General features: G+C 30.7%; 1 protein-coding gene across 1 annotated transcript; it reads right to left on the bottom strand.

Annotated features, from left to right (window-relative positions):
• Window positions 1-12,302: 12,302 nt before the first annotated feature.
• On the bottom strand, window positions 12,303-13,147 carry LOC138337945 (uncharacterized). The gene is made up of 2 exons (XM_069288391.1): window positions 12,826-13,147; window positions 12,303-12,712 (listed from the first exon to the last, which is right to left on the bottom strand). Exons 1-2 carry the CDS (start codon window positions 13,145-13,147, stop codon window positions 12,303-12,305), a joined length of 732 nt encoding a protein of 243 aa, XP_069144492.1.
• Between the last annotated feature and the right edge of the window lie 943 nt (window positions 13,148-14,090).

The raw sequence follows: 14,090 nt of genomic DNA, 5'->3' as shown, positions 1-14,090 counted from the left end.
CTCCCCCCTGAACTTATTTTATAAGTAATTTTCTACCCCTTTTCGGCCTACATGGCACTAGTTTGAAAAAAAATTCAACCATTATTGGGCCCACAAGATAGAGCCACGTAGGTCAAAAAGGGTAGAAAATTATTACTAAAATAAGTTCAGGGGGGTAATAGGACCTTAGTATAGTGTAAATGTGTCTCTGAGATTTCGGGCATAGGTTGAGGGGGTACTTATGCATTATCCCAGGCATAGGTTGAGGGGGTACTTGTGCATTATCTCTAATTATGTCTATAATTTGTATATTTTATGACTATATGAAAATCATCTCAAATTATTTTATCTTTCTATTAACTAATTTAGTGTAAATTATGGCTATTGTTTTGAAGCATTTAAGAATGAGAAGGTAGAAAAAGAAAACAGAGGAAAGGGGGACAAAATAAAGAGTATAAATACAAAATATTCGTAGAAAATAGTTAAAGAGGCTACAGAGGTTTAGGGTTAAATTTGAGCTAATTTTTGGTCTTGGAAAGCTCTCATTTTGCTCGTTGTTGCATTCGCTTCTCGAAAAAAAAGGAAATATCCCTTTCCCTTTATTAAGTTCATCTTCATCTCATTTTTCTATTATTTGAAGTTTCAGATTTTGATTATATTGTCGTTGTTCTCTTTCTGATCATTTGTTTTATAGTGATACTGATTTTTTGCTTTAGCATGAGCTATGTTTTTACTCCTCTTGCTGATGAAATATGTTATTGCGTTATTGATCTAGTTTAAACTATGTTTCAATCAAATCTTCCCCATGTATTGACGTGATGATTTTCTCTTTGGATTGCCATTTTTTATATTATAAGATTGTTGTTATTTGTTTTCTTCCTTATTAGCTTGTGATTGATAATGTGTTAGATTTATGTCTACTAATTATATGAGTTAATACTACGTGTATGCCTTATTTTGGCAAATATTTTCTTATAATATACTAATTTGTAGTTCTCTCTTTGCTTTGTTTTAAAATTCCATGAGAGTCTAGTTGGCCTCAACATCTCCTTATTTGCATGCCAAGGGGCCCTGGAGACCCTAAACTCTCCCCTCGAGTCGATTCTTTGGTCAAGTGAAGCGAAAAGGAAGCTAAGATATAAATTTGGAGGTTGATATACAGGTCTTGGAAGCAAAAAAGTGCAGGAAATCAAGTAGATACATGTTGTATACATTGACAAAAACATGCAGTATTCACTGATACATGGTAACTGTATTTATCGGATACATGGCAGAAAATGGAGCAGGCCCAAAACAAAGTGCAGCAACAGTCTTATAATACTGAATTACTTAGATGGGAAAATTGTATGAAATAGCAAGCTATTAATTCAAATTAGATGTTATAGCCATAGTTTATTTTAATTGTGATTGGTAACAAACATTCATTTTTTTTGCCATCTGATTTGTATACAGTATATAATTAGTCATTTATGAATTTTGGCATAAACTGTATAAAATGGTTGTGTTTGTATAAAGCGAGAGAATAATGTATATAGAAATATAAATACATATATTTTCGTCCTATACACTTCTAATTATATAAATACAGATCTTATTATAAAAATTACAATGTATACATGAATTTATACAAAACTGAATAACTTATATATAATTGAATATCTGTAGCAAATTATACAAATCAAAAGCTCCATAGCAAAAATAAAATTTGCAAAGGAGCATATTTATGCAAACTATTGCTATAACATACAAATATAATTTTTAAGTTTGTTTTATGTGAAAGTTGTTCTACTTATATTATGATAGATTGAAGAAAATTGGGTCTGCTGGCCCAACAACTTCAAATTAGGGGCAGAAGAGACGAGCATCTTTAAAGGATTGAACAGGACATTCGTAAAATTCTTTTGGGGTAACACATGAAGTCTAAAAGGGAAGCATTATGTAGTTTTGGAGGAAATATGTTTCCCTAAAAAATAAGAGAGAGGAATTGGAATTACACCACTGCATGATATTTCTAGTGTTCTTTTTGCAAAGTTGTGGTGGAATTTCAGAAATCTGACTGCCTCACTTTGGAATAGATACATGGAAAATAAATATCGCAAAAAACTCCATCCTACAAGTGTCCGCAACTCATGTTTGGACTAAAATGGTTGCAACAAGGGAAGAAGTAAAATATGATATGTGCTGGCAGCATAAGTTGAAATTCAAGCTTCTGGTTTGACAATTAAACAAAGTAACGAGCTCTATATTTCATATAAAGGGAGATGGCATGTGAAAAGGAAATTGAAGTGAATGAATTTGTAATAAACAGACAATGAAATCTTAATAAGCTCCTGGAATGTGTATGACCTTAAATGACTGCACATATTATCGATAATATCAAACATGTCTTGAAGTGGAGGATATTAAAGGCATAGTGGATGGAAAATTCAAAAGGGATCTTTACTATGAAGTCAACATATCATATTATGAGAAGTTGTAAAGCTAATTTGGAGTGGGCGAACTATTTAAGGATAAAAGGCCTTTTTTTTAAAATTGCTTTCTTTCTTCGGAGGGTTTGGAGGAAAAGAATTGTCACTAATTACGAACAGTCTCCAAATACTATTTTTGTGTAAAGGGAGAAATGGAGACAATGACACAGTTGTTTGTAATAACCCACATAGCCCAAAAGTTATTGAGGCGGTATGCTTCATGTGAGAGGTTTGATATTAAAGTGTTGCATTTATATATGATTATCAAATGGTGTGAACTAAAATAAAATACAAAGATTTAACATATTTTAGCGGTGAACCCTGCTATTATTATGTGGGAGCTATAGAAGAGGAGGAACTCAAGAAGGCATAGAAAGGAATCTTCATATAATAAGATGTACTATCAATGCGAATTGATTGTTCATCGTCTTATTTAGGTAAAGTTCATTGGACGAGAAGCATTTCACATCACTGGAATGTTTTGTTTGAAATGCTAAGGGATACATCAAATTCATGAGGAGGATAACTTTCACTAGTTTGGTTCACATCCAATTTTAGTTTTTGAAAAATTTACAAATACACAAAATTTAAATTAGTATAATTTCTAAAAAAAATCTACCATTTAATTTAATTAAAAGATCTTCTATCTTTTTTTTCTTGTCTGTCTTTTCACCTCCAAATAAATCCTTCTCATTCTCCATACACCATGCTTAAATCCCCCAAAATCACGTCTACAATTCCACAATGTATTAGTCTTTTCTTCTAACTCAGCAATTTTGAATTATAAATATGTTGTTCTAGAATTTATCATCAGTTTCAAATTCTAAAAAGAGGTAGAGGAATTTATTCATCATCTATTATGTTTTCAATATATAAGAATTTCGAATTAAAATAGTTTCAATATACTAATGTAATGTATCCGCCAGCAATGAAGATATTATTTCTCGTCAATTTGGTTCAGATACAAATGGTTTTGTTGAAAATATATCCAAACACCGCAAGGATCATTTAGTGATGAAGAAATTCTAGACTGTGAAATTATAAAAGGGTGCTAATTCTAGTTCGAAATCACCGGTTGCAAAAGCTTCATAAAGTTGGGGGAAATCGAGGGTGTTACTACACAACCTTCTCTACCTAAGATTTAATTTTCTTATGCATTTGCTTGTATGTATTTACTCATGTATCATATTTATGTTTCAACTATCAGATACGCTATAACTTTTTGTGTACGATGTATCCAATACAAATCTTAATGTTGAGACATAACCCCAATCATTTTAAATATAAACAAGTATTAATCATGTTCATAATTATGTATCTAATATATAAATATGATAAATTTTGAGGGTGCTACTACACGACCTTCTCTACCATATGTTTAAGTTTCTAATGTATTTGGTTGATATTTGTGTATATACATATTATCATATTTATGTTTCAACCATCAAGTACATTATAAGTTTCAGCTATTCTATGTATCGTGTACAAATCTTATTGTTCATTGTTACATTACTCCAATTATTTCAAGCATAAATCAATATTCATATACTTCATAATATGTATCTAATACATAAATATGAAAAATTTAATTGTATTTTAGTAATCGATAAATATACCCACTGTTATTTATCTAAAAGGGCTATGTATAGGGCTATGTATCTCAAAAGGATATATTGTCTCCAACAACAATTTCATCACTATTGAACGATTTGCTTGAACTATTTTATAATTTTGGATTTTTTATGAGTTATGAGGGATTTATTAGCCATGATTTAAATGTGATTGGGTGAATTATGGAAGGATTAAATAATTTCCGTTATTTTGCCTTTTTATAAAAGCAACATAATCCTAAGTAGTGAATTTGAAAACAATAAAAAAATTGTGATTGGGAAACTTCCCGAATAAGATGTAATTAGCCCTTATTTGCATGGGATTTATGCACTTCATACATTCTTTTAGTATTAGCATTCATTTCAAGAAATAAAAGGATGATATTTTGTTCCAAAACATACGTTGTAAATTCAACATTCAACCTCCTCATATGACTCGTCTTTTAGCTTGGTAAGAGTTCACAGTACTATTGGGATTCATCTCCTGCAACAGAAATGTATATCGCAACTTCACAAAAATTTTACAAAAGTCCCTTAAAATTATAACATTTTAGATACATTAGGAAACTTGCGCATACACATGTAATGGATTGTTAATAATACATTACTTAATGGGATGAATGTATATGACAAGGGACGGATGTCTTTGAGAGGGGATAATTGATATCAAACTCCCTAATAAGTCTACCATTGAGGCTTCCGTTTCTTCTTGTGTTGTGCACAGGGAGTTTACAGAAGATTATTTTATAAACCCTCAGCTCAAAAGAGATATCTCTAAAGCAGAGCTTCTAGAAAAATATGTCAGCAAAAGAGCAAATGATAAAGTAGGGAAGCAACAAAGAGTACTATACATTTAAAATTTGAGAACTTACGACTACATTATAATACTACTAAAGTAAGGAATAGAGAGTAACAAACATATTTGTTGTCATTCTCCTAAATTAGCAAAAGAAAATCTCAAGAACTATTATGTGAATCCTCAATTACAATAAAAAAATATGAGTATTAGATAACTTTAAGCTCAAGATAACATACTAAGAAGGGAAAGAGACAATTGAGAAAATTTGCCCAATGACAAAATTTTGAATACTCATATCTCATAAGTAGGTTGTCAGGTCATTTGAGAATCCTTAATCTAGTATAACCAGATCAAGTATAATCCAAGAACTACTATGATATCTTGAATGGAACCTCTCAAGTAGAGAATCTTCCTAAAAGAAATTTAAGGACCACATTCCCATCAAGTTTTTGAACAAAATTAAGAAATTTCTTGTATTTGGATTAAAAAAAGGTAGATACATCACTGACTTTTTTTATATGAAGAATACAACAATACGCATATCTGAAAAATTAAATTAGTTGAAAATCGAAAAAGAAGATAAACGCTTCTTACAAGGCTAGTGTAGTTCTCCCAACTATTGCACTATGAAAAGTGACTTTTGCACCTCACAGACCAGCCATGTGCAATTTGTTGGTTGGTCATGACTACGCTACCACTTCTAGTTACATATTTCACTTTTTAAACAATGTTAAAAACAATTGATAATGAAGATTAGATATAAGTTTGTCAAAAAGGAACACAGATGGCTTATGAATTATGTTAATCCCTATTGAGACTCTTCATGTTCTCCCCAGCGCACTCCTTTTCTTTCTTCATCCCTTATGTATTGCGTTGACATGTGCATATAAATATTCATTTTGCATTATCAAAGTTACCAAAACGTAACTTTAATAACTTTGAAACTAATGCTATAACATATACAACATGCTATATAACTTAACTCCTTTGATTGGTAGTAGAAATTTTTGGGGTGTGGGGATTTAAATTAAAGAAAATAGAGAAATTGCAAAAATAGTATTTTATTTAAAGTATTTTGCTATCACATGTTTCTCCATCAATCAAAATCTGACAGTGGAGTATATATTTTTGAAGTGATAGTTACTAAAAAAAGTGTCAAAAACATGTTATTACTTCAATCGGTTACTCGTACTTTAAGTGTTGTTATGTGATTCTTCTGTGGTCTTATCGTAAAAGAGGGTAATATAAAAGTAAGCTTTATTTTCAAGCATCATTGTAGATTCAAAATATATAGGGAGTCATATCAGGTGTACTGCAACATTTGAAATATTATACATCTTTACATGAGCATAATGACTTTACTTGAGGATTTAAAAAACTCATAAACAGATCTTGGCTAATTAAGAACCTGAGAAAAAGCACACTTTTAATTGTTTTACATGTTTCATTCAAAATCAACAGAATACAAAAATTTAGATTCCATCTCTGACAAACATATTATTAAATACATTAGGTGCATTATCCATCTCAAATTAGTTGTTAATCCACACAACATACATCAAAAAGGCATAATGCATGTTGAAAACAGGAACAACTGGTAACATGCATATAAAATATCTAGTAGATATATTGTTATCAAAGAAATAATATCTCTCTATTTTATCATGAAGATGCATCTTTCAGTGAGTGCATAATATAGAGAAATATAGTGAAAATCTATGAAAAAAAGAAACATAACAAAATATTTTTAGTTCTATCAGGCATATTATCGAATACCTTGAATGTGGAAAGTATCACAACATAGAGAAGTAGTGAAATATGAAACTTCTTTGCCAAAACTTGTAAAAGTATTATCCCCTGCAAAAAAAAGTAGATTACCATAAAGTCTTCTAATACCGATAAATTCAAGCCAGAAAAGAAGAAAGCACATGAAAAATTTAACATTCAATCACAAAAAAAAAAGTGTATTGAGATGGAGGGACAATGCAAACCCAGGAAAATTACCTTCGAAAGAGGAAGAGGTGTACAGAGGACGTGGAGTGATTGCTTCTAGAAATTATAGAGAAATTTATTAGTTTCTGAAATAATTTAAAGATGAAGTAAACTTAAAATTACGATTTTGCCTTTATTCGTCTTTCAAACTCCCATTTCTCTAAATAGGAGTAATAAAGAAAGAACATCTAAACAAATTATTATCATGCAATTATAATACAACAATAAATTGCTTAAAAGCAAAAATAAGGTAAATAATATTACATCATAGCAAACAAAAATAATTATGAGACAAATGAAGAATAGATAAAAATGTAGATAGGTTGTTGGAATGACATGAGTCAGAAATAAGAACAAAAAAGTAATATTTATGGTTTGGTGTATTTTCCAAACAGAAATGAAAATAATTTCAAATTTTTCTAAACAGAGTGAAACACAATTAGTGATAGTTAAGATTAAGCAAATACAAAGAACCTGTAACATAATTCATTTGAAGAATTAATGAATAAAAAATAATTAATAGTAATTTTAATAACTTTTTGATACACCATATAATAAATGGAAAATAATTGAAAAAATGTCAAAAATTTGAGGGAAAAAATATATTTCCATTTGAAATCAACTTTTTACTACACTTCTTCATTTTCCTAACTTATCATCATATTACTATAATTAAATAATAAATAAAAAATAATTTCAAAAAATTACTAAAAGTGAAAAGCTCCAGAATTTAAAATTGAATTGTCATTTTACCAATATAATAAATAAAAAAGTTATAAGATATTTTATAAATTAAAAATTAAATTGTAATCATAAATTAATTTGTCATTTTCCCTTTCCATAAAAAAACCTTCTATAAAATTAGTAAAAAGTAAGTATTTTAAAAGTTGAATTATCAAAATATTCATAAAATATTAAATGACATTAATATCCTTCAATCAAATATTTTTACTACATTAGTATTGTACAAGAATATAAATATACACTTAGTTCAATGCATTAGGGTATTGAATATAGGAAATAATATATACACGAAAATATACATTAATATTTTGCCATTTAATTAAATCCTATGTTATATATATATATATATATATGCTATAAAACTATAGAATAAGAAGAAGAAACTAGAGAGAAAAGAAGAGAAGACTTGTTATTTCTCTTGATGAATTAATTTACAATGAAGAGGAGCACTCTATTTATAGGAGAAATCTAACTTGGTCCCCAAGTAAGACTCTTTAATCATATCCTAAAAAGGACTCCACATGATAGACATTCACTATAATACAAATACTTTATAACACTCCCCCTGAATGCCTAATTCATAGATGATGTGCCTCGTCAAAAACCTTACTAAAAAAACTTTAAGAAAAGAAAAACTTTAGTAAAGGAAAAGAGTACACATATCATTAATACGCATCTAGGCTGCCTCGTTAAAAACCTTACAAGGAAAACCCATTCGGACAAAACCTTGTAAGGGAAAAAGAGTACAGCGCGTATTCACTCTCCCTAATGAGAACATCAATCCAGAGACTTGAATCTTCCCATTCCAAGCTTGTGTACCATCTTCTTGAAAGTTGCAGTTGGTAGAGACTTGGTGAATAGATCAGCCGCATTGTCACTTGAACGAATCTGTTTCACATTTATATCACCATTCTTTTGAAGTTCATGTGTATAGAAAAGCTTCGGTGAAATATGCATTGTTCTATCTCCTCTTATGAATCCTCCCTTAAGTTGTGCTATGCATGCTACATTATCTTCATATAAAGTAGTAGGTACTTTATCACATTCAAAACCATATTTCTCTTGAATGAGATGTATCATAGACCTTAATCGCACACATTCTCTGCTTGTTTCATTAATAGATATTATTTCAGCATGATTAGATGAAGTGGCTACGATGGACTACTTTTTAGATCTTTAAGATATGGCTTTCCCCCCACATATAAACACATAGACTGTTTGGGAACGAGCTTTGTGTGGATCAGATAAATATCCTGCATCAGCATAACCAGCAAGATTTGAGCTACAATTAACAGAGTAAAATAAGTCCAAATCAGTTGTCCCTTTATGATATCGCAAAATGTGTTTGATCCCATTCCAATGTCTCCTAGTAGGAGCAGAACTATATCTTGCTAACAAGTTAACAGCAAAAGTTATATCAGGCCTTGTAGTATTAGCAAGATACATTAGTGCACCAATTGCACGAAGATATGGTACTTCAGAACCAAGAATTTCTTCATCCTTTTCTTGAGGTCGGAATGGATCGCTATTCACATCAAGTGAACGAACAACCATCGGAGTACTTAATGGATGCGCTTCATCCATACAGAATATCTTAAACAATTTTTCTGTGTAGGCAGATTGATGAACAAAAATACCATTTGTCAAATGCTCGATCTGCAAACCAAGACATAATTTTGTCCTTCCCAGATCTTTCATCTCAAATTCATTCTTTAAATAATCAATTGCCTTTTGAAGCTCTATTGGAGTTCCAATAAGATTTATGTCATCAACATAAATAGCAAGTAAAACAAATTCCGATATTGTTTTCTTGTAAAGACACATGGACAAATTGCATCATTTGTATAACCTTCTTAGTTAAATACTCACTAGGACGGTTATATCACATGCGCCCAGATTGCTTCAAACCATATAATGATCTTTGCAATTTTATTGAATATATTTCTCGAGATTTTGAATTACATGATTTAGGTATCGCAAATCCTTCAGGAATTTTCATGTATATCTCATTATCAAGTGATCCATAAAGGTAGGCTGTAACCACATCCATCAAATGCATTTCAATTTTCTCATGGACTGTGAAACTAAGGAGAATAACACAATGTTATTGCATCCATAATGGGTGAATATGTCTTTTCATTGTTGACGCCAGGCCTTTGAGAAAATCCTTGTGCCACAAGGCGTGCTTTATACCTTTGTATTTCATTTTTCTCATTTCTTTTTTCGCACAAAAATCCATTTGTAACCAACAGGTTTAATACCATTAGGTGTTTAAACTATAGGTCCAAAAACATCACGCTTGGCAAGTGAATTCAACTCTGATTGAATTGCTTCTTGCCATTTTGGCCAATCATTTCGTTGTCGACATTCTATAACAGATTGAGGTTCATGATTCTCATTATCTTGCATGACATTTATTGCAACATTATATGCAAAGACATAATCAACCACTATTTCTTATCGATTCATATTAGTTTCAACATCTCTTAAATTTATGGGTAATTCATTATTTCTTTGATTTTCAAGTTCATTGATTTTTTCATGAATATCAGACTTATTCAAATTTTGAACTTCCATATGAGATTCTTTCATAGTGTCATCTTGACATTTAATCTTTCTTTATCTAGGATATTGATCCTTAGACCCCAATGGTCTACCACGCTTTAGGTATGTTTTTGACTCATTAGCTATGACACTAGTTGATGGTCCTTTAGGGACATCAATTCGAATTGGGACATTCTCTGCAGGAATATGTGATTTAGTAATCCTTTTCAAATTTATAAATGCGTCTGGCATTTGATTTGCAATTTTCTGCAGATGAATAATCTTTTGTACTTCTTGTTCGCAAGTAGAAGAATATGGATCAAGATGAGACAATGATAAATTTTTCCAAAAATTTTCTTTTATTTCACTATTCTCTCCCCCTAATTTTGGAAAAACTGTCTCATCAAACCGACAATCTGCAAATCTAGCAGTAAACATGTCTCCAGTCAATGGTTCAAGATAGCGAATAATGGAGGGTGACTCAAACCCAACATATATTCCTAACCTTCTTTGAGATCCCATCTTAGTGCAGTTTGGTGGTGCCACAGGCAAATGTACAGCACTTTCAAAAATACTTAGATGGCATATATAAGGTTCTTTACCCATAACCAATTGCAATGGAGAAACCTTATGATAACTTGTCGGTCTGAGACGAATAAGTGTTGGGGCATGCAAAATTGCATGTCCCCACACAGAACTGGGCAACTAGTTTTCATAAGCAATGGTCTTGCTATTAATTGCAAAAATTTAATTAATGACTCTGCGAGACCATTCTGAGTATGGACATGAGCAACGGAGTGTTCAACTCTTATCCTAATTGCAAAACAATAATCATTAAATGATTGGGATGAAAACTCTGCAGCATCATCAAGACGAATGGACTTAATTTGATTATTCGGAAAGTGTACCCTTAACCTTATTATTTGTTTCAATAATTTTGCAAATGCCAAGTTACCAGATGACAATATGCACACATGAGACCATCTAGAAGAAGCATTTATTAGAACCATAAAATATTTAAATGACCCACTAGGTGGGTGAATAGGTCCACAAATATCTTCATGTATACTTTCCAAGAACGTAGGGAACTCAATCTTAACTTTCATTGGTGATGGTCTCACAATTAACTTGCCTTGATAACAAGCAGTACAACAAAATTCACCATTTAAAAGAACTTTTAAGTCTTTTAGTGGATGTCCATTCGAATTTTGTATAATTCGTCTCATCATTATTGACCTAGGATGTCGTAGACGATCATGCCAAAGTACAAATGTATTGGAATCAGTAAACTTCTTATTTACTATAAAATGTGTCTCAATTGCACTAATTTTTGTCCAATACAAGCCAGAAGATAAAGTAGGGAACTTTTCTATAACACATGTCTGCCCAGAGACATTCTTGGTGATACCAAGATATTCAAGATTTATTTCATCTATTGATTGGATATGATAACCATTTTCACGGATATCTTTAAAACTCAACAAGTTTCTCTTAGATTTTGGAGAAAACATAGCATTATTAATGATGAGTTTAGTTCCCTCGGGCAAAATTACAATGGCTCTTCCAAAACCCTCAATATATTAGTACTACCAAAAATTGTAGTAACATTTATTTTCCTCATACTTAAATGAGAAAAATACTTCTTATTTTTGTATATAGTGTGTGTTGTACCAGAATCAATCAAACAAATGTCTTCATATTTCGATAATATGTTCTTAGAATTATCCATATCTTCACATGAAATGACATACACAAAATAAATATATATTAAATATTAGTGTTGTCAAAAGGGTACAATATATTCAAAGGAATAAATTAATAATTAAATTAGAAATTGAGCCTTAATTTATTGTTTCCTCTAAGTCAAAAACGAGCTGTTAGGAAAATAAAATAAAATCATTATTTAATCCTAGTTAATAACAGACTGCATGTTTCTAACAGTAGATCAAGTTAAATACCTAATATAATACAAACACGTGATAATGTTTAGTATTTGACTAACTCTATCATATTAGAATCATATAAATAAATCAATGAAAAATATATATTATTTTATTAAGAATTAAGGAACAAGCTAATGAACGACTAAACTAATTTAAAATACTAATACTCATGCAAACAACTATCATTACATGAAATTTATTAATAAATACTACCAAAAAAATATCACTCTTCCATGTTCACAGAACCATCACCAATTAAGTGATTTATTTTTCCTTCAGGATGTGCGAAGAAATCTGCTACATCCAAGTGCGTGATGTCAACTTGATTTTCAGAGATAAAATTTGCCTCAGGAATTTTCTCTTTCTTCTTTAGTGATTCTTGATAAAGCTCAACCAAGTGTTTGGGAGTACGACAATCATGTGCATAATGACCTCTTCCACCACATCGAAAATAACATTCCCTAGTTTCTTCACGTTTCTCATCCTTTCTTTTTTCCTTTTTATTTGATGAATGATTAATGTCAGGAATAGAATTACGTTCTTGACCATAATCACGATCACGTCCACGTCCACGTCCACGATTCGGACCACGACCTTTTCCACGCCTAGCATGGTGGGCGTACGCCTCATTCACTTCAAGAAGTGGTTCAGATCAGTAGGTCGATTCTCATGATTTTTCAATAATAAATCATTATTTTGCTCGGCCACAAGAAGATGAGAAATTAGTTTAGAATACTTTTTGAAACCTTTCTCTCGATATTGTTGCTGCAAGAGCACATTCGAGGCATGGAAAGTGGAGAACGTCTTTTCCATCATATCAATCTCACTACTTGTTTCTCCACATAATTTCAATTGAGAAGTGATTCTGAACATGGCAGAATTATACTCATGTATAGACTTAAAGTCTTGTAGTCTTAGATGCATCCAATCATATCGTGTCTTTGGATGTATGGCCATCTTCAAGTGGTCAAATCTTTCTTTTAGGTTTTTCCACAAAACAAGTGGATCCTTAACTGTCAGATATTCGATTTTCAGAATCTCATCAAGATGATGACGCAAGAATATCATTGCTCATGCACAGTTTTGATTTGATGCCTTATTTTCTTGTTTTATGGTGTCTCCAAGACCCATTGCATCAAGGTGAATTTCAGCATCCAACACCCATGAGAGGTAGTTCCTGTCCGAACTTTGAAGGGCAGTGAACTCTAGTTTTGTAAGATTGGCCATTAAAATTAAAAACAAAAGAATAAATAATACCTTTATTAATTCTTCAAATCTAATCTTCACTTTTGAGAAATTAGAGTCTCGTGCTGATAACGTGTTATAAAACTATAGAATAAGAAGAAAAAACTAGAGAGAAAAGAAGAGAACACTTGTTATTTCTCTTGATAAATTAATTTACAATGAAGAGGAACACTCTATTTATAGGAAAAATCTAACTTGGTCCCCAAGTAAGACTCTTTAATCATATCTTAAAAAGGACTCCACATGATAGACATTCACTATAATACAAATGAATAAATATAAATAATAATATAGCAAATGAATGACTAGATAAATCAAAAGACATAAATTTACGTGTAATCAGTTTCTGTAAATGTTTTTATCTTCCGCTTCATAATGCAAAAAGTAAACATTTCTTTATATTAACAAACAAATGGAGAATTGAAAACTTCTTTTGTAAATGGAGTAAATTGTTTTGATCAATTCAATACAATATATTCATTTACTAAATGTTATATATTGTTATATATAGTGAAAAATCACAAGACAACTATCTGAATTGATCAAATTATTAGATATCTTACTCTGTGTAGATGACATTTTCTCATATTTATCTTGTGTTTGTATCTATGTTATCAAATTTTGTTTATGTTCTCTATTTTTTCTATTCACATTATAAGTTATTGTATTTAATTCAGTTTTTTCATATATATTTTCTGATTTGTTAAAAGTTCATTTTCGTCCTACATGATAATTTTATTTTCTACATGGCATCTATATGTATTAT

The sequence above is a fragment of the Solanum lycopersicum genome, chromosome 8 (genome assembly GCF_036512215.1).
Source record: "Solanum lycopersicum chromosome 8, SLM_r2.1".
Lineage (NCBI taxonomy): Eukaryota > Viridiplantae > Streptophyta > Magnoliopsida > Solanales > Solanaceae > Solanum > Solanum lycopersicum.
Note: the sequence above shows the minus strand (reverse complement) of the source record. Positions and strands in the feature narration are given on the sequence as shown.

Excerpts from the sequence above, each read along its gene's own strand:
- LOC138337945 (XM_069288391.1), bottom strand. The coding sequence starts at position 13,147 with ATGATATTCTTGCGTCATCATCTTGATGAGATTCTGAAAATCGAATAT. Across the intron at positions 12,713-12,825 it reads GCAACAATATCGAGAGAAAG|TGAATGAGGCGTACGCCCAC; the intron begins GTTTCAAAAAGT and ends CACTTCTTGAAG.